Raw genomic sequence first — 22,034 nt, forward strand, 5'->3', positions numbered from 1 at the left:
TCTGCAGAACCATCCAAATCTTTGTTGGCTCTGAAAACCACCCAAACCTGGCAAACTCCCCACCCCATACACCCCACTCTCTATCTTGAGAAAACCACCCTGGCTCATGAGCTAAAGAACCCTAGGTTTTTGGCTCCATACACCACTAACTGCTGGCTCTATGCACCAATGCTGACCTTCTAGTAAAAGTATGCAAGGGGCTGGCTCTTTTAATTCATTTTTATTAACTTCTGAAGTAATTCTGACCAATTCCACCAGTTAATTTTAACTCTTGATCCATCCCCTGGGCATGTGGTAGCTTAGTGGTTAATGTGTTGGGCTACCCATCGGAAGGTTGCGAGTTCAATCCCAGGTCCACCAAGCTGCCACTGTTGGACCCCTGAGCAAGGGCTCAGTTGTATAAAAATGAGATAATGTCAGTCACACTGGATAAGGGTGACTGACACCCAAAAAAAATCCCACCCATCCCCCAAAAAAGGCTTGAGCAATCCCACTTGCTTCTGCAGTTACTTTTTTTTGCTGTACTTGCCAATTCTTATAAACGTTGTTGGTTATATTTCCCCAAATAAATTTAACTACAATGAACCTGAAACTAGTTCCTGAAGATGAATCCATGAATGCACTGACCATATAACACAGTGCCAGGTGAGCACCGATTCACATACAACAGGCTCACTACTTAACGAGCCTGGCCTTTTTTACACAAGCTTCCTATCTGACCACCTACTCCTGCCTGTATAGAGAAAGAAAAACACTGTTGTTGGTTCCCATAGGATTCCAAGTCCAATGCACAATGTTGCCTTTTGGCTTGTGAGAACCAACCAACCTGCTTGCTCTGGAGAAACAAATTATTTCTCCATAGAATCACCACAAACAAATGGTCTTCAAAGAACCACACACCTAGTCTGCTCTGGAGAACCAGAATTACCTGATGGCTCAAGAGAAAATCATACCGACCCAAAAAAGGTCATGGCCCAGGGAAGAAGGAATGGTGTGCAAGAGGTAAGAATTTACATTTAGCAGATTTATCAGAATATCAGGATATCAGCTCCACCAAATGTGACGTGTATGTGTACAGTATGTGTGGCTGCTCTTCTAGTAAATACAAAGACAGCAGGCAGTCATTTAAATTACAAACCAATAGACCTGGTCCATTGCAAATGAGCACATTACCTCGTTCAGTGGTCCGATTCAGGCCTGTGATTACTTCACACTCACCCTCCATTACACACACCACAACAAAAGTGATTGTGAAGTGGAAAAATAAACTCTGCATGGGATAATCCGATTCCTGTTAACATGTTGTTGATGTAATTAATAAAACCATTCAAGCGCCACTGTGCTGTTTGTGCAAATTTCTGTTTACAGAAGAATAAAATGCAAAGCTGCCACTCTACATGGGTGGTTGCAGCTGAACTATTTCTGATTAGATGAAAGGTGCACTTGAACACAAGTCAAACATTTAGCTCTGACCAACTGTGAGAAAAGGCACCTCTTGAAAAATTAGATATGTCACAGATAAAAATATGGTGTGTGGTTAATGAATTCTTACACTCTGGCTACTTAGCAGCCTGTGCATTTTGCAGTCAGAGTCACTGGAGTGCTTTGCTAGATTGTGCTCTCTGCTGCTTACTGTTCATCAAGCACAAAAACACACTCAGCAAGTGAAAAGCCCTGTCACCTTCATCCCTCCCATACTCCCAAACAGTCATTTACATTTCTCACTGGAACTAAAAGAGAATTAAAATAAGAGACTAAATTTAGTTGAGAGGAAACCTCGGTTCAGAATTAACCTGCAGGGTGGGATGGGGATGTAGATGGGGAGGGTATAGGACAGGTAAAGTAAGAGCACAGCTGCTATGAGCCTTGCAACGCTTGCTACTTAAATAAACAGTACAAAAGCTGCACTTAAAGGTTTTACTTAAAATAGACTATGCAGCTATAATGCACCATAGCAGATGCTACAAGCATATGACCCACTGCAGTCTCCTAAATATGATCACAAGAATTTTCAGCTGATAATATGGAAACACACATAGCACAAAAACAGATCTCAAAGAAAACATTAAATTCAATGTTGATATAAATAAAATTTAATAATAGAAATATCAGAAAGCAGCATTACAGAAATCCACATGTAGATTTAGATCCATAATGAACAAGCTAGATGTGACAGTAAAAAACAACAGAAACCAGACCTGAAGACACCCCGAAACAAAAGGTATCAGTCATGAAGACTAATATTCTATTGGCCAATTGGCCAGGTATTGGCCAATTATCATAAAACAATTCCTGACCACATGTAATACATCCCAACACACACATTTCTACATGGTTCACCAATACAGATGTTATTATGCTTAAATTACAGTTGCATTCTGCAGCATAGCCGAACTGCCATTTCCCTTCCCTTTCATGGAATGCATGGGCGTAAAATTACAAAACAACAAAACCTGCATTGTAATTACAGTAGCACTTTCAGCTTTTATATAAATGATTACTTTATTATTATTGTTGTTTGTATAGACTAATAAAAAATGAAAGATGTGGTAACTGACCAGTCCTGTGGCTTATGAAATATGTAGAGCTCTGTGGGTACTGGATATCTGAGCGAAATTTAAACAGCCTCATTGGTACAGCCAAGTTCTAAAACCACTGCTTACATTGCTCTTCTACTGGTCACTGATCGAGAGAGAGAGAGAGAGAGAGAGAGAGAGAGAGAGCAGCAATTCAGTTTGGATATATATTACTGTAGGATGTGGCAGAGTGCCCTATACCACCCCCAGTATAAAACCATTAAAAACCATTTTAAACAATTAAAAATAAAATGTCTAGACTTTGTTCTACATTTTTGCCTTTCTTAAGATGATTTTATTAGCCTTAGTAACTTCAGGCAGACATTTTCCTTAAGGGCGGCCCTTGGCCCCATGGTACTCTATATTGATTTTTACGTCTCTCCTGATTGAAAATCCTTTGTAGTGCAGAGTGAGGCTCAATCTGCCTCTGGGAACCAAATTCGTCCATCTACTTCACAACTTAAAGACATGTCTATTTATGAGTTAGCCAACTTCTAGTCAAATAAGTTTCACTTCACTAAAGCTGTGGGAGAAATGCCACTATGGGGAGATCAATATATGCAAATAAAATGGGTCATTTACATATTTTACATTACAAAAGTAGGCTTATATCTAAGAGGATGTTCAGTGTAGCACACATCGAGATTCTACTCAAGCTCTTCACTCTATACTGGTAGGCGTTGATAGTAGAAAATTGGCACATATATGAACAAAGCTCTTGAAAGTCCCTGCCTGGGAAAGCTTTTTTTTTTTTTATTTTTTTTTTTTTCAGGAAAAGGTACATAACTGCAGAATGTAATTACTGCCACTGATCGTATATCAAAATGACACCCTGATTCCTTACCATTAACATGCAGGTCTACATGCAGCGGATTAACAAACAGAACATGTGACTGGTGTGTCTGATGCTTTTATGTTCGTAAGAATATAAAGCTTGGCTAAATGTAAGAAAACGAAGAATTAAATAAATAAGGAAAAGCTAAACATGTCAATGGGCGCTCTGGATATTGGTCTTTCAGTACTGTACAAATAAACTCCAATTAAGAATCCCGATAATGCTTCTATTTGAACGATTAAGCGTTAAGAGCAGTAGACAAAAGCGAAAGACAATGTGGTCGTCAGCTGTAAATAGCATTGCTCCGTCTAGAGCTCATGGTGCTTGGCGGTCACTATTGACTGCGGTGGCAGGAGAAGGTCAGGCTCAGAACACGGGCCGCTCAAAAGGTGGAATGAGGAAACTGAAGCAATCTCTGGTCAATATGAAATAGAAATCTCTGGACTGTACTGCGCCAAAGTTACTGGAGTGAGGTGGCCCTGCTGCACGGGGAACTTTCCTGAGCAGAGGGGGGTGTTATGGGAAATTGGCTCGCCCACTGGCACAGTCTAGCACGGCTCAAATAGAGGATCACGCCGCACACATCACAGAATACAGATCTGAGCTTTATACAGCACACAGGAGGCAGTGAAGTGTGTTTCAGCACCCTGTAAAACCTACTGAGTGCTTTATCATCACCAGGATCATCCAGCAGACCTACAGCTACTCCGCTTAATAAGTACACCCTTTTATCAACAAACATATAGACAATATGGGCTGCTGCACTGGACTATATGTCAATTTAAAAAGCAGCTGAATACATTTTTGATGATTTCTCCTGAGATTTTTTTCTGGTTTGATTCTGTTTTTTTCCCCGTTCCAAATTGCATTTTACTTTACCATTTCTTTTTGTTGTTCTAACAACTTTAATCAATTGTGTAAATAAAAACTGTATTTTATTTTATTTATAACTGTATTTTTTTTTTTTTTTTTTACAAATTATTTTGTTTACTTTCTGTTTTTATTTTTTTTCTGTCATTTACTGTTGTTCTTGTTTTCCTTTTACAAACAATTCTTTTTTATACTTTCTGCTATTTTACTTTATCTCTTTTATTTACTTTTAGAGCATATCTTTTATTTCTACTTTTAGTCTTCTCTCCTTTCACAAACTCTCTTTTATATAATTTCTTTTTGTATATTTTTATATATTTAATTTTAATATTATTGCTGCTATTGCTCCTATTATGCCCCTAATTGATTTTAATTATCTTTTTAATTGTCTGTTTAATTATGTATGAAATGTATGAAACTATTATTATTAATATTACTACTACAACTACTACAACTGTGGTTAGTAATCTCAACAAGGCTTTAATTAAACTGACCTAAGAGCAAAATAAACACTTTGGAAATTTGCATCTGTCATGTAGGCATGGTAGAGCTCACGTACAGAGATTACAGGCTTGTGCAGTGTCAGTATGGCAAGTCCAGGATCACAATAATTATTAATAAACACTATACTGTACTGTGCACAAGCACTAGGGCTGATCGCAGTAATGATATAATATCAATATAGTGATAATACACTTTTATTGCGGGTATCAGCAGAATTACAACGCAATTACAAACTCTAACTGGAAGAGGCTAATTAGAGTCTAATTATAATGTTTGTACCAAATTTTTTCATTTTTTATTTTAAAATAATTTTTCTTCATTAATTTGTAGGCTTTTAATAACAATTAGCGTTATCAATTTTTCACAGATTTTTTTAAGCAGCACTATTATTTACCTGGTACGCTGCATTCAAACTACTATTGTTCATATTTAAGAAGACGTGCATGCTTATACTGCAATATATCATTAGACATTTATACAATTTTTGGCAGTGTCATGTGAGCTCAATCCTGGCGTCTAAACTTGGCTCCAATCTGGTCTGATTTTATATCTTATGCAAAACCTAAAACCTTCTCCTGCCTCTGTCTCGCCTCCGGTTGCCTCCGGATCAGTGTGTTATGGAGACGTAGAGCCACAGGTCTCTGGGCTCATCTGTCTCTCTTTCTCTCTTTCCCTGTGAGAACGACAGGTCTCTGGCACATGCTGATCCATCTCTCTCACTCGCACTCTCTCTTTTTCTCTCTCTCACAGAGTGACCCGTCGCAGCCAGTGTTCGTCTGTCGTCGCTGTATCGATTTGAAGAGAGGGAAAAAGGTATAATTCAGAGCTAATGCAGGTGTGATGCTCAGCTGAGCAAAAGCACCAGCATCCATCTCTCTCTCTCTCTCTCTCTCTCTCACACACACACACACACACACACACACACAAACGGATGATGCACATGCATACACATACATCGCTTCATTTTATATGAATAGAGTGCAATAATATAGAACGTAAAAGAATCACGTTAACACATTTGCAATGTGTCCAAGTCTATGCACTGATGTATAAATAATGTGAATTTTCCCATGCGAAAATGACTGGGATGTTTCCATAAGGTCATGGACATATGAATCTCTGTGATGGGTACGGCAGTGAGTCTAACCTTCAACATCACAGCTGTGTAGTCCATCAACAGCACAATAAATCATACAGCCAAACAAAACTGCTGCTTTTAACCTCCTGGTCCAGAGTGTTAATAAATATTAATAGCGTTCATTGCACACCACTTTCAGCTCTATTTAAGAGCCATAAAGGCAGCATCAGTGCCCATTCATGGCTGCGCTAATACCGGGACAAAAAACCGGTCGCTGACAGCACCGCTGCACTTCTAAGTGGATGAATATTGAATTGACATTTTGCACACTACTCTGATCATGCACAGTTTTCCTTGCTGCAACAGATCGCAAATGAATTCGCTCAGCTCCGTGTCTGGACGGTGTTTCCCAGGACAGAGACTGCGATGAAAGCAAAGCTGGTTTACGGAGAAGTAAGGCGGCTCACTGGCTGTCTTAATGGCAGTAAATTGAAACGCTGAAGTGAGGCCTGAAGGACAGCTAGAGGCGGGAAGGAGGAAGGGGGGGTGTCGTGGGGGAAAGAGAGGTGGGGTGGGTGGTTTGGGTGGGGGGCATGGGTTGTAGAGCTGAGAAAGGACAGGAGAAAGTGCGATTCAGGAATGTCTGGGGAAAAAAATAAGGACGATGTCAATTTGTCATGATTAGGCAAAGAAAAAGAAAACTAAACTAAATGAATGAATACAACAGGTCCTTCACCTTCACCTCCTCTCAGTGTGCACACAGCAGTCGACATGCAATTTAACGCCTATCCCATAAAGAACACACATTAGCCTAACCTCCATCTGCTGTCTAAGTATTCTGGTGATCAGAGTCATTTATTTACACTAAGATGGTCATAGTTTGTCATTAAAGAATGTAATGAAATGTTTAAAAAAAATGTTATTGAACAGGTTTTAACTTCCTGTTCGCTGGCATTCTGCTGGTCCACTGAGCATAATGAGTTTGTGTGGAAGAGTGAGTCCACACACACACACCCACACACACAGGCACACACAGCTCAGCAGCTCAAATAAACATGAAAAGGCCTTCATAAACGTCCACCTTTTATTACAAGAAAATTAATGTACAATTATTTATGTAGTTAAGTAACGAGTGAATGCGAGTGTGCGTGTGTATCTGCATGTTCTGTATTCTTCGCAATTAAAAGCTAATTAATTAGATACAATTCTATTAAGGAACAAATCCGACTCATCAATATACAGAGCGGGAGGTCATTCGCTGCTCAAATGAGAATTGGGTTTCTTACACTGCGAGCCACTGAAAATAAGCCACTGGATGAAAAAAAAACACAAACAAAACAAAAACACACACTCCTGTAGATGACTAATGGATTTACTTAAACATAAGCACACATTAATGATTTTGAAAATCAAAAAGTAGGTACAAATAAAGCCCTTTTTACGTATAGGGTCTCCTTATACTGTATAAATATCATTTTTCAGTGCAGAAATCGAAGAGAAAGGTGAAGAAAGCCTAAGGCCAGTAAAGACACATGAGCTCATTTCAAACAGAGCTTCAGACTCGTCAGAAAAATACAATAAACTTTACCTCCATGCAGGAGCGCAATCTGAAAAAGCATTATTAAACAATTTGTCAAAATGGTAAAAGAACGCAAAGTAAAATGTATTACTAATAAATTACTAAGAACAAGAACTAACCAAGAACTGAAAAACAGACTAGACTGGTAGGACAAGGGGGTTGTGGATTTGCTTTTCTGTTTGCAGAATTTATTAAATGCTTGCCATTATGCTTGTCTCTAATCTGTGTTAATGGAGGTCTCTGCTGTCCTTGAACAGTGTTCATAATGTTACCTTTCTTTCCTACAGACAATGAGCAGCTCTGTTGTCAAGCTGTTTTTGTCGAGCCTCAGACAGAGACGTTTAATGTTTAAGAGCCATAACGCTTCAGAGCCAATGTGGAGAAACCACAGAGTGTTTATCTCTGTGCTACTTGGGTGTGTGGATGCTTATTTTAAACACGCATTTTCTTTTAAAGTAAAATAACAAAAACTGCTGGTCAGGAGCAGTATCTCATTACATCTGCATTTAAGCTTCTAGTTTAAGCACCAGAAGTTGTTCTTATAGGATTCTGACATTGGCCACACACAGACATACGCATGTACACACACATATACGTGTAAACACACAGCCTGGGGGCAATGGGAAGGATGTATTCATGCTTCTGGCAGCGGTATGACTTAGCAGCTTCTATTTCTAGAGAAAGAGGGTTGAAGTGAGGCTGCCGTGAGTGTAACACTGACCCCCAATGACCTATGACCCGGAACACTGCCCGAGGCTCCAACTCGGCAAATCCTCATTCGTTTGCAATTACCACCCGGGCCCTTTTCTCATGAGAGAGCTCAGACTAAATCTGCACGCCGGTGAGCAAGAATTAAGTCAAAACTGGCTTTTAATCAGGGCTGAAAGCTAATAATTGTAGAATTATATATAATTATATATATATATATATATATATATATATATATATATATATATATATATATATATATATATATATATATATATATATATATATCACGTAAATTTGTGTGTTTCGCTGTACGGGTCTTTACTGTTTTACTGAATTCCTCAATCACTGCGTCTAAGTAAAGCTGGGTTTCCACTGGCCACACTTCCACAATTCCATTGCCCCTGTGCACTGAGACTGTGTGTGTGACTGTGTGTGTGTGTGTGTGTGGTTGCGTGTGTGTGTTTGAAAATCCCAGTCCTTCACTGTTTTGTCTCGCTCTGTCAGTGCTCTGGTTGTAAGTGAAGGCAGATGAGAAGCAGAGTTTCCCTCAGCAGTGTGTGTTTTCTGCACTCATCTGTCACTGGTTTACATACATGCAGTGACACCTCTAGTCTCAGCGGGAAGCCGATGTCAGCGTCGTGCCCCGCTAAAGGCAGTCTGCTTGGGTACGCTGCTTCGCCAGGTATCCCTCTGGAGAGGCATTAGGACATAGTGACAGTATGACAGCACACACACATACACACATACAGGCTTACCATACAGACCAAGCACAGTCCTACACAAAGCGCTGACTTAGCTCCACATAAATTTCATTGGACACAAAATTATTTTGCAACCCCTCGGCCTCGGAGATACAGAACTTTTGGGATGAATAATGGAAACAAAGAGGTAAAAGGCTTTTGGGAACATTAAAAATATGCTGCGGATGAAATATTGGGAAAGTGTGGAATAAAGGGGAAATATTTCTCTGGGCCAAAAGTGCTAAAAGGATAAAAAAGGGATGAAAGGGATAGATAGAGCAATTCACAGCTAATCGCCCAAACAAGTGCTCAGGTTCCATGGCCCAGCCGTTTCTCGAGACAAATTTAAAACGTGAGCCGTAATCCAGATCGAGCTCACACCTGCAGCCTTTCCTCTGATTCTCGAGGGCCGAGAGGTGCAGGTGAACACAAAGCCAAGAAGCGTCACTCTCTTCTGGAGCTGCTATTTTGGACAGTGTAAAGTCAACATTACTCCCCAAGGTTTTCTGCTGATAATGAGCACAAAGGAGGCGTCAGCCCTCATAAACCTTGGGAATGATGCTGAACTCCTTATGAGCGCTCATTTTTTTTCTCATTCTCTCTTTCTCTTTTAAATTAATCTAATTCCATGTGGACACTTAAAGGGCCCGTCAAGTAGGCCACACTCTAAACAAGCTTTTTACTGCAGCCTGGTTCTTAAAGGGGAAGTAACTTTTAAAGGGCAACAATGATCTGAATAACAAATAAATATTTTATGTGCACACACAAGCTCTGCTTCTGTGCATAAAAGCTATACCCAATTATCTGTTCCTTTTTCACCAAGTGTCACGGGGTAGAACCACTAAAGCAAAATGCCTTTATTTATTTAAATCCCTTTATTTCCCCTGCTCACTACTTTAATACACAAACTGTCACTGACAAAGTGAAAGACAGACTAATGCGAGTAAAGCTGTAAAATGTCACTCTGACCCAAAGCCATTTGTTTTAGAACACAATGAGCAAACAGAGCAACATAGTCACAATAAAAAAAAAAGAAATAGTCAAAAAATATAAATAATAATATAAGTGCAAATAATAAAATGTGAGACATAATGTGTGAATAAATAAAAGAAAAACTTTTTTTTTATTTTACATTTTTAAACAGTCTGTACTGATGAATGCAAATATATTTACATGCAAATAGTCAATTTTGTTCTGTAATTAATATCACTTTATAGTTTGTACAATATTAAAATTTTACAAATTAAAAAAACAACATTTATATATATATATATATATATATATATATATATATATATATATATATATATATATATATATACAACTCCACAATTATATATATATATATATATATATATATATATATATATATATATATATATATATATATATATATATATATATATATATAGTGGGTTGTGTCAGCATTTCATTAAGAGAAGCCTTCAGGCTCATTCGAAATCAAATTGGTTTGACTTTCCACTATTGAAACAGGGTCAGTTTCAGTAATTCTTTAAGAGAGGTAAAAATGAAGGAGAGAAAAAGGGAGGAAGTAAAAGAAGAGGACCATGAGAGCCATGAATAAATTATAAAAAAAAAAAAAATTTTAAAAATTATAATAATAAATCAACAATAAATAAAAAACAGGCTATGATGGTTTTCTTTGGAGGAGGGGGCAGTGTGGGGTGGGGCAGTTGTTCTGACATTCTGAAAAAATAAAATCCCATCCGTGTCCCTGGGGAATGATCATTACAGCTCTCCTTTCCTAGGCCTCTAAAACAAAATGTTAGTGATATTAATCAAATGACCCATAAACCCTTACTTTAGTAACAAGTAATTAGTAAAAAAAAAAATACAATAAAAAGAAATGAACATTTTGCTTTAATGCCCCAGTGAAGAACGCTAACTATCCAGTTTGACAATGTAAACTGCACAACACACCCCTTCTTAATTACTCTTAATAAATATACACAATACTATATATAGCACTGAAGTGGCAGTGTGTGTGTATGTGTTGATGTGTATGTATATCATATATATAATACTTTGCTAATTACAAACTAAATATGCATTTGGTCAAATTAATTGTTGTGAACTACACTACTTGTACATGCATAGACACATGCACACACACATATATATGAGTGTGTGCGTATATACTGTATGTATGCATGTACAAATAGTGTAGTTCACAACAATTAATTTCATCAAATGCATATTTACTTTGTAATTAGCTCAGCTGGAGGACATGGATGAAGAGCACCCCCCAAGCACAGACATTCTCTTATGCAGATTGCCTTTAATAATTCATGTGCATTAAAGCTAATTCAAATGGCACCAAACCATAAATATTTTCATTCATAATTTTCAGTCAATGGTAGACTTTTAAATTCTATAAAAGAACCTTATAACAATGTCATAAATAAAATAAGTTTGAACTGTTCATATTTACATATCGCTCTGTAAGAAATGTTCTTATAACATATTACAAGAGAAAAAAAAATTATCCTTTAAACTTACATTCATCTACAGATCCAGACTAAAATTTCTCTCATAACTACACACCTTTTATATTATGTTCATGGTATCCACTTAATTATACAGCTCAAGATAAATAACTGAAAATCAGCCGAGAGTTTAAGGGGGTTTCAAACTTTATATGTGTCATGAATGCTCATGTTTTCTACAATGATGAACTTCCTTCTGCAGCACTTTGGAAACCCATGAGCCCATAATATATAACTGCAATACAAGACATAATGCTTGTTTAAAGCACCTTCTACATAGGAGTAATGCCTGAGCCTCAAAAATGCCTGAGCCTCAAGTTATGTTCTAAACTGCATGTAATTTATTGCACATCTATTAGCAGCTTTGCTGATCCTGACACGGACAGGAGCATACCCCATCGGCCCAAACAGCACCACGTAGGCTGCATATTAAGGCAGCAGGCGATGGGGTAATACCGGAGAGAGAGGAGGGGAGCAGTAAAAGCCGGGGTGAGTCAGGGTCAGCGCTATGTCGGTGAGCACCACAGCTGAAAAGTGCTGCTCCACAGACGGCTGAGATGAGATAATTACATTACGGCTCATCATTAGCACCGGCTGCCTCCCCCACCAGCTAACACTGGAAGCCTCCAGTCAGAGCCGAGAGCCAGACAAGGGGCCAAGTGTGTAGCTACAAGTTTCCACAGCTCCTTTTATCCACAATTCCTTAACTTATTAACAGCTAACCTCAAATATTCAAATATACTGAAGTGATCCGGCTCCATCATGCTACTTCCATAACATTTCCTTACACATTTATTCTTCTAGTAAATACATTGAAATCATCCTGTACAGCATCCAAATACCAGCGTACACCAGTCCAAAGGTTACCCTGCTGCCCTACAGCTCTAGCTGGATAGCACTGGCTCAGAGCATTTCAGGACTTTTGGTGGATACTAAACACTAACCTCCCTGTGAGGCTTTGCCTGCTTCAGGCCGATCCCCCTCTGTAGGCCTGACACCGTAAACTTCATGGCATTTTACCAACATTTATTTCTCTCATTCCTCTCCTCCGCACTCGTCTCACCGAGCTTCTGTGTGCTTCTGCCTTTCAGTCCTCCAGACAGTCCTCACACAGCACCTCTCCATCGCAGCCCAGCTTCTCTACGTCAATCCCTGGCATGGTGCCAAGCTGCCAGCCCGTCGGGCCCCCACCGAGTATGAATGGAACGCTGGGAAGTTAGAGGAGCGCCGCGCCAATCGCGCACATCTCCCTATGATCATCATACTAATTAAGATCCAACTGCTTTTATGTGATCTTTAGTAGTACATCAAAATATCAATTTGAGACAATTAGCTGCTGAACGTGATGACTCAATTCATCATTCCTGAAGGATTTCATTTTACTTTTTTTTTTCTTGCCAGTGGGAGGAGGGAGCCAAAATATTGGCGCTCACATTCAAGCACATGAATGTTTTCTGTCATGCATATCAATGGACAATTTTTCTCAGAGGCTAATTTCAATGCATTAATTACAATTTTATGTTCTCATTAGATGATATAATTCGCTCTCCAAGCTGAGCTCAGAATGACTGATCTTCTGAAGCCATGTTTTTTTCCCCATGTCTTTGTGTAATTTACAAGGCTTCCGATGAATTTAAATGTCAAGAAACATCAAATAAATGAATAGGAGAGAAGGGTTTTTAACACCCTGTAATAAAAGCACGCTCCGCTTGCTGGAAGGAAACAGGTGACTTTTTGCACTGCACCCTTTAGACGGTAAGGGACAAGAACTAATTTACAATTTTACTCAATTAAAACCCTCCATACCCGCATATATCAAGGACATAGAGCACTGAAGAAAATGAAGGGATTCAAATATATTATTTGGCCAGATATATTATTCACATATATTATTTGGATAAGAGAACTTTGAGTGCACATAAAAAAAAAAACAACAAAAAAAAACCCATTGGTTTTCCTGCAGATTTTTACAGGCTAAGCGTTTCAAGTATTGTGGATCTTTATGCGATTATCACGGTGACTTTTTTTACATTATCTTTTCACATCAGTGGCCAAAGAAATCCTTCCTGGAGAGCTCAGCACACATGGTGAAGGAGGACTGCAAATGCACGTCTCATTTTTCAAGGTTGTTCAGTGATAAAAGCACGTTATTGGTGCAGCGGGAGACGGCCTCAGACAATCCATCTGCACCGCTGATATTCTGTACTCTATACAAACTGTCGCTCTGCTGTGGTGCAGGTCTTGCCAGAGCTGTGATCAAATCGTTCAATTTCACAATTTAGAGAAGGCCAAACAAGCAACAAACAGCACGAAAATTTCCGCAAAACTGCTAGGAACAATTTAAAAGGTGACCACCAACACAAGAGCAAGGGTTAAAAGAAAACGCTACCTTAAGTGAAAGCACCAAAAGAAATTCACGTTGCCCTCTGATCAGACCTGAAACTGCTTTGATTTCACTCTCTGGCTATCAGAAAAATTCAGAACCAGACTGTAATGTCATTGCCGACCATAATGTGCAAATCCTTAGTACCTGAGTGATCGTTGTAAGCAGGAATTACAGATAATCCATCAAAAGCAAATAAATATAAATAAAAAAATAAAAAAATAAATAAATAAACAAACAAACAAACAAACAAACAAATAAATAAATTAAATTCTTTATGTAAGTCAATACAGATAATAATTAAACTGTTTCTAATGGCACAAACTTAAGTAATAATAATAATAATAATAATAATAATAATAATAATAATAATATGTTCCACCTCCTAACAGGTGCGCTGCTGTCTCTTTCCCTGTTTGCGTCTACCTGCATGTCCCTGAACTAAAAAGCATAAAATTCTGCCTCCATGGAGCCCGTTAATAAGGAAGTTTATCATGTCTAATTAGAATGTAAACAGAGAAATGAAGACGTCAGTGATTAAAGTAGACGTCCCCGCTCCTGTCACTGGGGGTATGCTAATTGCTCGTATAAAACTGGATGCAGGGGAATGTTGTAGAAGGCCAGTTTAAACGTATTATGACTAAACCTCCCTGTGGCCACCTGGGGATCAGATATTCGAAAGCGTTTCCCAGCAGACGCACCAGCGTCGCTTTGCTTCACGGACAGACAGAGATCCGGTGAAGGGCAGCTCATTGTTTCACACAGCAAGGGAAAATAAACCCAGCACTCAGGACATATGTTGTGTTCACTTCAAATGGACCACAGCAGTTGTGTCAAGAACATGGACTACTACCTGTGAGCAAAATAATAAACCCACTAGTCTGTTCGGGGACAGAAGTAGACATCTAAAATGACACTCGGGTTTCTGAGACACATCAAGCACCATTGAAACAAAAATCAGTTAACAATGTTGCCTAATTTCTAAATAAAAAAAACAATCGTCTGTTTTGTATAAGCTAGGATATAAAAGAGAATTTTTTTTCACCAAACTGGAATGTGAGCAGTTCAAATCTTGATGTCAGCTCAGTGTGATTGCTGCGGTTATGATGCTGTCAGGTTGTGTTGCCTTGGCGATGCGTTGTAATGAATGGAAGTCCAGTGTGCACAGCAACACATTTACGTCCATCTGTCAATCATTGTTACTGCGGCGGATTTCAGCGTTTCTCTCGGCATTCGTGAATCAAGCTTGTGATCGAAAAATGCTATCCAGTATCTCTCTCTCTCTCTCTCTCTCTCTCTCACACACACACACACACACTCTCTTTCTCTCTCTAGCTTTTTTTAAATATGTGATATGTGATGTGAAAGTTCCCCATTTAATTAGCAGCTATGACAGGAAGGCATTAAAAAAAAAGAAAACTTAGATTAGATATCGCCTATTTTTCATGTCCACAAAAGCAGTTCACTCTTAAAACCCTCAACAAGTTGTCTGCGAAAAATAATTAGCTAAAGAACTAATAAAACTGTATTCACTTTTATTCACAGATTTCGGTCATTACTTGAGTATTGACTATTTCACGTTTTTGTCTTATCCTGCTGTTCCAGGCATTGCATTTTTTTGCACTATATTGCATTCAGCACCGAATGAAGATTCTTAAAGTAAAAAAAGACGTTGGACAAACACAGTCAGTCGACTCATCAGTCCAGGACATGTGGAGTAATAAATCACTGCACACGCTATTTACAGTAATCTCATAACGCTCCCACTGCAGCCATATTCCCAACCAGATTTCTGTTTAGGTAAGCTAAAGCTAAAAAATATAAATATAGCAAAATTATGTTTTAAATTTATCTATATTGACCCATTGCTTTGACACATTTTGGACAAATTACATTTAATAACTCAAAGCTGACTGTTTGATGTTTTTGGGTTTTTTTCTCTCTCGTGTGACTGTCGTTTAGAGCAGCGATGTGGAATTTTCACCGTATTTTCCCTTTGGCTCTATGACTCAGGACAGCATGCAAACAGGAGCTGAGGTGTCTGTATACAGCATGGATAAATGAAAATATCTATTTCAAAAACATGCCTTCACATATGCTGTCAATCAGAGAGAGAGAGAGAGAGAGAGAGAGAGAGAGAGAGAGAGAGAGAGATGTGGCAATCCAATGAGCAATATGTGTCCAAATGTGTGTGTGTGTGTGTGTGTGTGTGTGTGTGTGTGTGTGTGTGTGTGTGTGATGGGGGAGGGGGATGCAGAGGGAGCATGTCAAGGATTTGCGGTCCTTCATCTCTGCATACACATCTCTCAGTATAGCAAGAGACAGCTGCAGCTCCTTTCTAACATGCCCCAACTTAGATCATCGAGAGAAATGACAGCACTCTCAGAAACGCACAAAGATAACACAGCCAGCTGCCACGGGAGAAAGCGAGAGAGAGAGAGAGAGAGAGAGAGAGAGAGAGAGAGGGAGATAGAGAGAGAGAGAGAGAGAGAGAGAGAGAGAGAGAGAGAGAGAGAGAGATGGGGGGGTGTTCTCACTGTAAAAACAGGGATTTGTATTTGCATGTGTCTCTCCCTGAGGGGTTTCCTCAGTTTTCCTGATGAAAAACACACAAGACAACATTTAACATATTTGCTTAAAGATGACAACCCACTACAGATTTCATTCGAGCCAGGCTTTTGTCTCAAATAAAGAAGGGTGGGGGGACTGAATGAGGTTTGTTACAGAGACTGACAAATGTATCCGTCTGTACGGATGAGTGTTTCATCAATTTGAAACAGGCCCTGAGATCCCCCAAGGTGCTCGTCTAGCAGCAAGCCGACTTCTTCTACAGCTTCCTTTAATTGTCACCATTACACTGAGATAAAAACTGTCAGTCTCATTTATACAAACAATCCCAAGAGGACTGGGCCGGTTAGACACCCAACCCGTTACACTGTGCCAGATTTTATAGAGCACTGAGGGTGTTTTAGTCAAACTACTGACAAACGAGTACAAAGAAGTAGAAAATCACAGCTAACAAACTCACCTAGTGAGTGAAATCTTACTCTGTAGGAGTTAACTGGTAATGTGTGTGTCACAGTGAATTTGTGGAAGCTAAAATATCAGATTAAAGTGCAGTGAAACCAGTAAAACAAAACACAAATTTCCATAATTCCACTTGTGGGATCTTTAAAAGAACATGCATGAGACGTAGCAAAATTAAACACGTTTGGTTTGTTCACTTGCAGGGAACGTTGCAAAATATCTGTTTGTGTGTGAGACTATAATCGTACCAGATAACAGTGAAAAAAAAGTATGACTTCCTTACACCACGATACTTCTGTCACTTGCCACGCATGTGTACACCTGTCAAATTCACACTGAGGAAAACTACATAAAATTGAATCAGTTGATCAATGATTCAATTTTACTTGAACTGGAGCTGGTATTACAACATTTATCATCCAAATTTCCAGAAAATATGTTTTAGCATAATTCACAAATCCCCTAAAACAAATAACAGTGCATGAAAAAAAAATTTACATTTGTATCCGTTCCAGTATGAATAATTTTCTCTGCAACAGTTTTTCATTTAAAGTTATATTAAAGATATCTTAGCAATTCAACCATACTTTAATTGTATAAAAAAGAGCTAAATATATAATAATATAAAGTAGCAATATAGTGAATTGATAGTGTGGCCATTAAACTCTAATATAATGCCTCACACAAAGCGCAGTTTGTTAAACTAAACAAAAGCATTCTAAAAATACAAAAAATAAAAAATCTGATTTAAATCAGAAAAAAAATTAACAATTAAATAACCAATGTTATGTATAGAATCTAAACTAATTAATAAGATCAAAGTTGTGTATGGCTCAACTCCAAACACATCAAGTTAAAGAGGGTGCTGAAAAGGGGAGGGGTCAGGATCTGTCATCGAGCACACCACAAAACTCAACATGAGGTTTCATGTCAACACACACACACACACACACAATAAAGAGTGAACAGTGCTGTCAAGTTGGTTAACATGCTGATAGGTGCACCTGGGGTCAAATAAGAAGTATGTGAGACCACCGCAGCTTTTCCACATGTCCGCAACTCACTGTGTTAAAATAATCAGCCGGACCAACAGCCTTTACTGTTTCAGACACTGAGACTAAAATCTGTCCAAATCACTTCACGTTCATGCTGGATGAAAAGACTTGCACAAACTACCACAGCTTAAATGAGGCCACTTCTGCCCTAAACCACTGAGATCTAATAAAAAAAAATCGCGCATGCTCTTTAACAGTTCTGTCGTGCAAAGAATACAGAAAACCTACAGGGGAAAAAAAAGCCATGAACAATTTTCATTCTGATAAGAACACACTACAAAAAAATGACTTTAAAATACTAAATGTAAATGTAAATTTCCCTACTGATGGATCCTCAGCGATAAAGAGTAGTTGAAAACACACTTGAAAGTGTTTTAATTGTGTGGTTAAATGCAAATGCTGCTCGCTTGCACATGAACTGATTTTTCATCGTTACAAAAAAATACACTTTCAGGAAAAAAAAAAACTTTGGTTAATGGTGTTAATCTAAGCATGCAACTGATGTGTGGTTAACATTGTCCACAATTATTCTAACAAATTGTGGAAAAGGAACATTGCTCGACTGACTTTTTAAATATAACAACAGTGTTACAGTATGTTGTTGAATTACAACCAAACAGTGCTATGTTGTTTGACGCAACCAGACGCAAAACATTTGTGGACAGTTAAGTCTGACATGCGATAAGGAACATCTGCAGGAATAATAAGACAACCTATTTAAAGTCAGGTGTAATTAAAGATCTAAATCTAACATTTATTCTTGGTTAGAAAACTATACATCTGTGTAATGTATGAACATGTATAGAACACACTCTATCCTGCAGTGCTGATGGAGGAAACAACATGGCATTATGCATGGAGCCGAATTCAGCTAACTGCCCTGCAAACTTTTCTCACACACATACACCACAATAAGGAACACTAATTCACAGGATAAATGCAAATATTTAAAAAAATTATAATAAACAATAACACGTGCAAATGTTTACCACAAACACAATAACATGCTCAACACAAACTAATACTTTAATTACGAGTATATGTAATATTACATTTCTCATTTTTCAGTTGTTTTGCTCCAGATGTTTAAGAAGACTAGAATGTTTAAAATATTAAAGATGAAAATAAGCACCAAGAGTGAATATAAGTTAACTTTACTGATTGATCTTATTGAAATACTAAATTGAGTTTAATAATGAAGAGGAACAATTTCCAATTTTTAAATAAATAAATAAAAATAAATATTATATATATATATATATATATATACTGTATATTAAAAAAACTAGACTCACTGAAACTGAAATTAATGATCGTTCACAATACAATTTAATAACTTGATGATGATGATGATAATAATAATAATAATTATAACAACAATAACAACAACAATGATAATAAGAATAAGAATAATTGTTACTGATGCATTATTATTGTTGGCTATTATTGTTGTTATTTATATGAAGAGATGTGGTTTAGTGCTTTCTTTTCTAACAGTGCTTTAGTGGATAAATAACTTATTTTTAACGCTTATCGGATCTAAAACACGCTTTATGTAAGGCACACAAACAGGTAGGTAATGTGTCACTATATACAGATATTATCATCATTTAAAACTGTCATGCATTCAGAGTAAGATTACACACAATGCTGCTGTATGAAGAAGAAAAGAGATGGAATGAAAGAAACGTACCATCAAGAGCGGTGCTACTGATCATCTCTGCCGGGATAGAGCAGGGGAAAGCGGGGGGGAGGAAACAGCAGAGCCGGAGGAATTCCAAAAGCCGGAGCTTTTTTCAGCGCGGCCACTTTTCCTCTCCGCTATCGGATTTCCCCTCACCGTGTAAACCCGGGGTGGGGAGACGGGCTTTATTTCATCAGGTACTCATTTAACCTACATGCATATATTAAGGTGGAGAAGGCAAAAGCAGCAACAAAATGCTACTGGGGAGCTGATAGAGAAAGAGTGTTTGTGTGTGTGTGTGTGTGTGTGTGAGTGAGTGTGAGTGTGTGTGAGTGTGTGTGTGTGTGAGAGAAAGAGAGAGAGAGAGAGCGAGAGAGAGAGAGAGAGAGAGACAGAGAGAGAGAGAGAGAGAGGTGGGGAGTAAACACCACACGCATGAAGCTCATGTCAGTTTTGTCCCCGAATCTCCTGCTCTAACTAAATACTGGGGTTTTATCTTAAACCTGAGTTAAAAGCCCGCTGTGATTTAGCACCACTCTCTCACCAGGTCCTCTCAGTTCTGCCCTTAACGCAAAACGCTCGCGTAGCCAAAACGCATAACAAACTTTTCAGCCGACACATAAGCTATCGCCATGTACTGACTTCCCTTTAGCCAAGAAAGTTACTCTGAAACACTTCCAACCCCACCACCAAAGTCACAGCACTTTCTCTCATCACAGCCTGGAAACGCCGCGATGATGATTAATGCAACTGGATTATCATTCAGAGGCTCCGAACTTTGCCATTTCACAACCGACGCAAAGGGAAAAGGCGCATATTTTGGAACAGAAAAATTCAATCTCTGATATTTGGTCATGCATATTTTTTTGGGGGGGGTATGATGATGATGATGATGATGCATGGAAGCGATCCTATCTGGAAAGGCGTACTACGCGAGAAAACAGCAAGGCGCTCTTCCGTAGTCCAGCGCTTTTGTAAATGGTCGCTATGCGGCTGAAACGGCAGGCTGAAGTCTTACCTGCGTGCGTAACCGGGGAACGGCGGAGGTCAGAGCGACATCGATCCGACAGGCTCGCGGAGGGACGGCGGCTGCTTGGGCTACGCGCGGGTGCTGACGATCTGAAACCATTCCAAGTTAGTGAAAGGGAAGACTGACCACTGCCTCTGCCATGTTGGAATTTCAAACCCCAAACAGCTGCGCCGTGCAACAGCACAGCACGTTGCTCACTGCGCATGCGCCCTGAAGCCGAGAGCCAAATTCAAACCTTGGGCCGCGCGCACGGGGACGCGTTGATGTCCAAACCCAGTGCCATCTCACTCACTCCCATCACTCCTACACACTGAGACAAGAACTCCTTTTTACCTTCTTACTTCTGTTGTCTGCCTTTGAATGAGTTAACTGATAATAGCAGAGTTCTTGAAATGTTTCCTATAGAGAAGTGAAGTGGATGTATTTTAATTTAAACCTTAAACATCATAGCTCTACTTTACATCTTATTAGACTGTCATCTTATCAGTTGTTTGTAATAACTTGAAGTTTCTGATCGACCCATCATAAAAGGTGACACGATTCCAAAGTCACTTCTACTAGTACTACCAAACATTTAAAAGTCATCATTTTATTACCAGGAAGACGTTCCTTGTGATTATAATATGATCCACTTAAACACTATCTCTTATTTGTCCTCCCACGTTTACACACGCATATACCTGCCATTAGAAAACAATCATAAATAGGAATGTTTTAAAATAAATGTTACAGCTGTGACTTAGTCATGTTCTGGACCAGCAATGGACATAACATAACTAAACAATGAACAAAACATGAGGGATACAGAAGGCAAGGCAAACTAGATGTGTTTATACAGCACATTTCATACATGTATTCAATTCAAGGTTCTTGAAAGTATTGGTAAATTATATATTTTTCAGGAGTTTGTCTGATAAAAGCAGATCAGTTGTTATTCAAAACGTCTTTCACCAAGGTCGGGACATTATCGCATCCTATTGTTAAAACTGTCATAAAGAATTTCTATTAGAATGACAAGCCAGTTCACTGACAGAAAGATATTCATACAGTGGCTAATGTTGAAAATGAGGCACACGTTTAACAGGAAACCACCTCATTTGACCACTCATGCTCCATTGCTGATAATCAGACATTCATTCTAAAGCATATTATGCATTAATTACTTTAAATTATTTAGTAACTGCTGTAAAAATCAATAGTAATAGGTATGTGGTTAAGAGTATGAAATGAAGGTCTAGACCTACCACTGGGTCTTGGAAGTTTAAGAGATATACTTAATCTCATGTAGACTATGTAAAGTGCCTAAATCCTAGCTATTGGGGGAAAAAAGCTTGCGGCAACTATGATCTGTGGATCAATAAGCAGTTACGTTGTCTGTGTTTGTGATTGCCAGACATCACTAGAGAATACTGCAATCTCCTTTCCTTATTAGAGTAATCAGTGAAATTACTTGGG

At 38.6% G+C, this 22,034-nt stretch overlaps 1 protein-coding gene across 3 annotated transcripts in view; it reads right to left on the reverse strand.

The window, feature by feature from the left end:
• Nucleotides 1-20,710, reverse strand: part of fign (fidgetin) — a 40,119-nt gene extending 19,409 nt beyond the window's left edge. Inside the window, exons 1-2 of one of the 3 annotated variants that reach the window (XM_060877351.1) lie at nucleotides 20,568-20,702; nucleotides 2,559-2,682 (exon numbers count right to left, since the gene is read on the reverse strand). In XM_060877351.1, coding sequence (XP_060733334.1) covers nucleotides 2,559-2,631 — 73 coding nt within the window. In that variant the 5' untranslated portion in view covers nucleotides 2,632-2,682; nucleotides 20,568-20,702. Of the gene's footprint in view, nucleotides 1-2,558; nucleotides 2,683-19,558; nucleotides 19,694-20,567 lie in introns of those variants that run through there. The other 2 variants (XM_060877353.1, XM_060877352.1) reach the window with 2 other exon arrangements.
• Between the last annotated feature and the right edge of the window lie 1,324 nt (nucleotides 20,711-22,034).

This window comes from Tachysurus vachellii, chromosome 8 (genome assembly GCF_030014155.1).
Source record: "Tachysurus vachellii isolate PV-2020 chromosome 8, HZAU_Pvac_v1, whole genome shotgun sequence".
NCBI classification, from domain to species: Eukaryota; Metazoa; Chordata; class Actinopteri; order Siluriformes; family Bagridae; genus Tachysurus; species Tachysurus vachellii.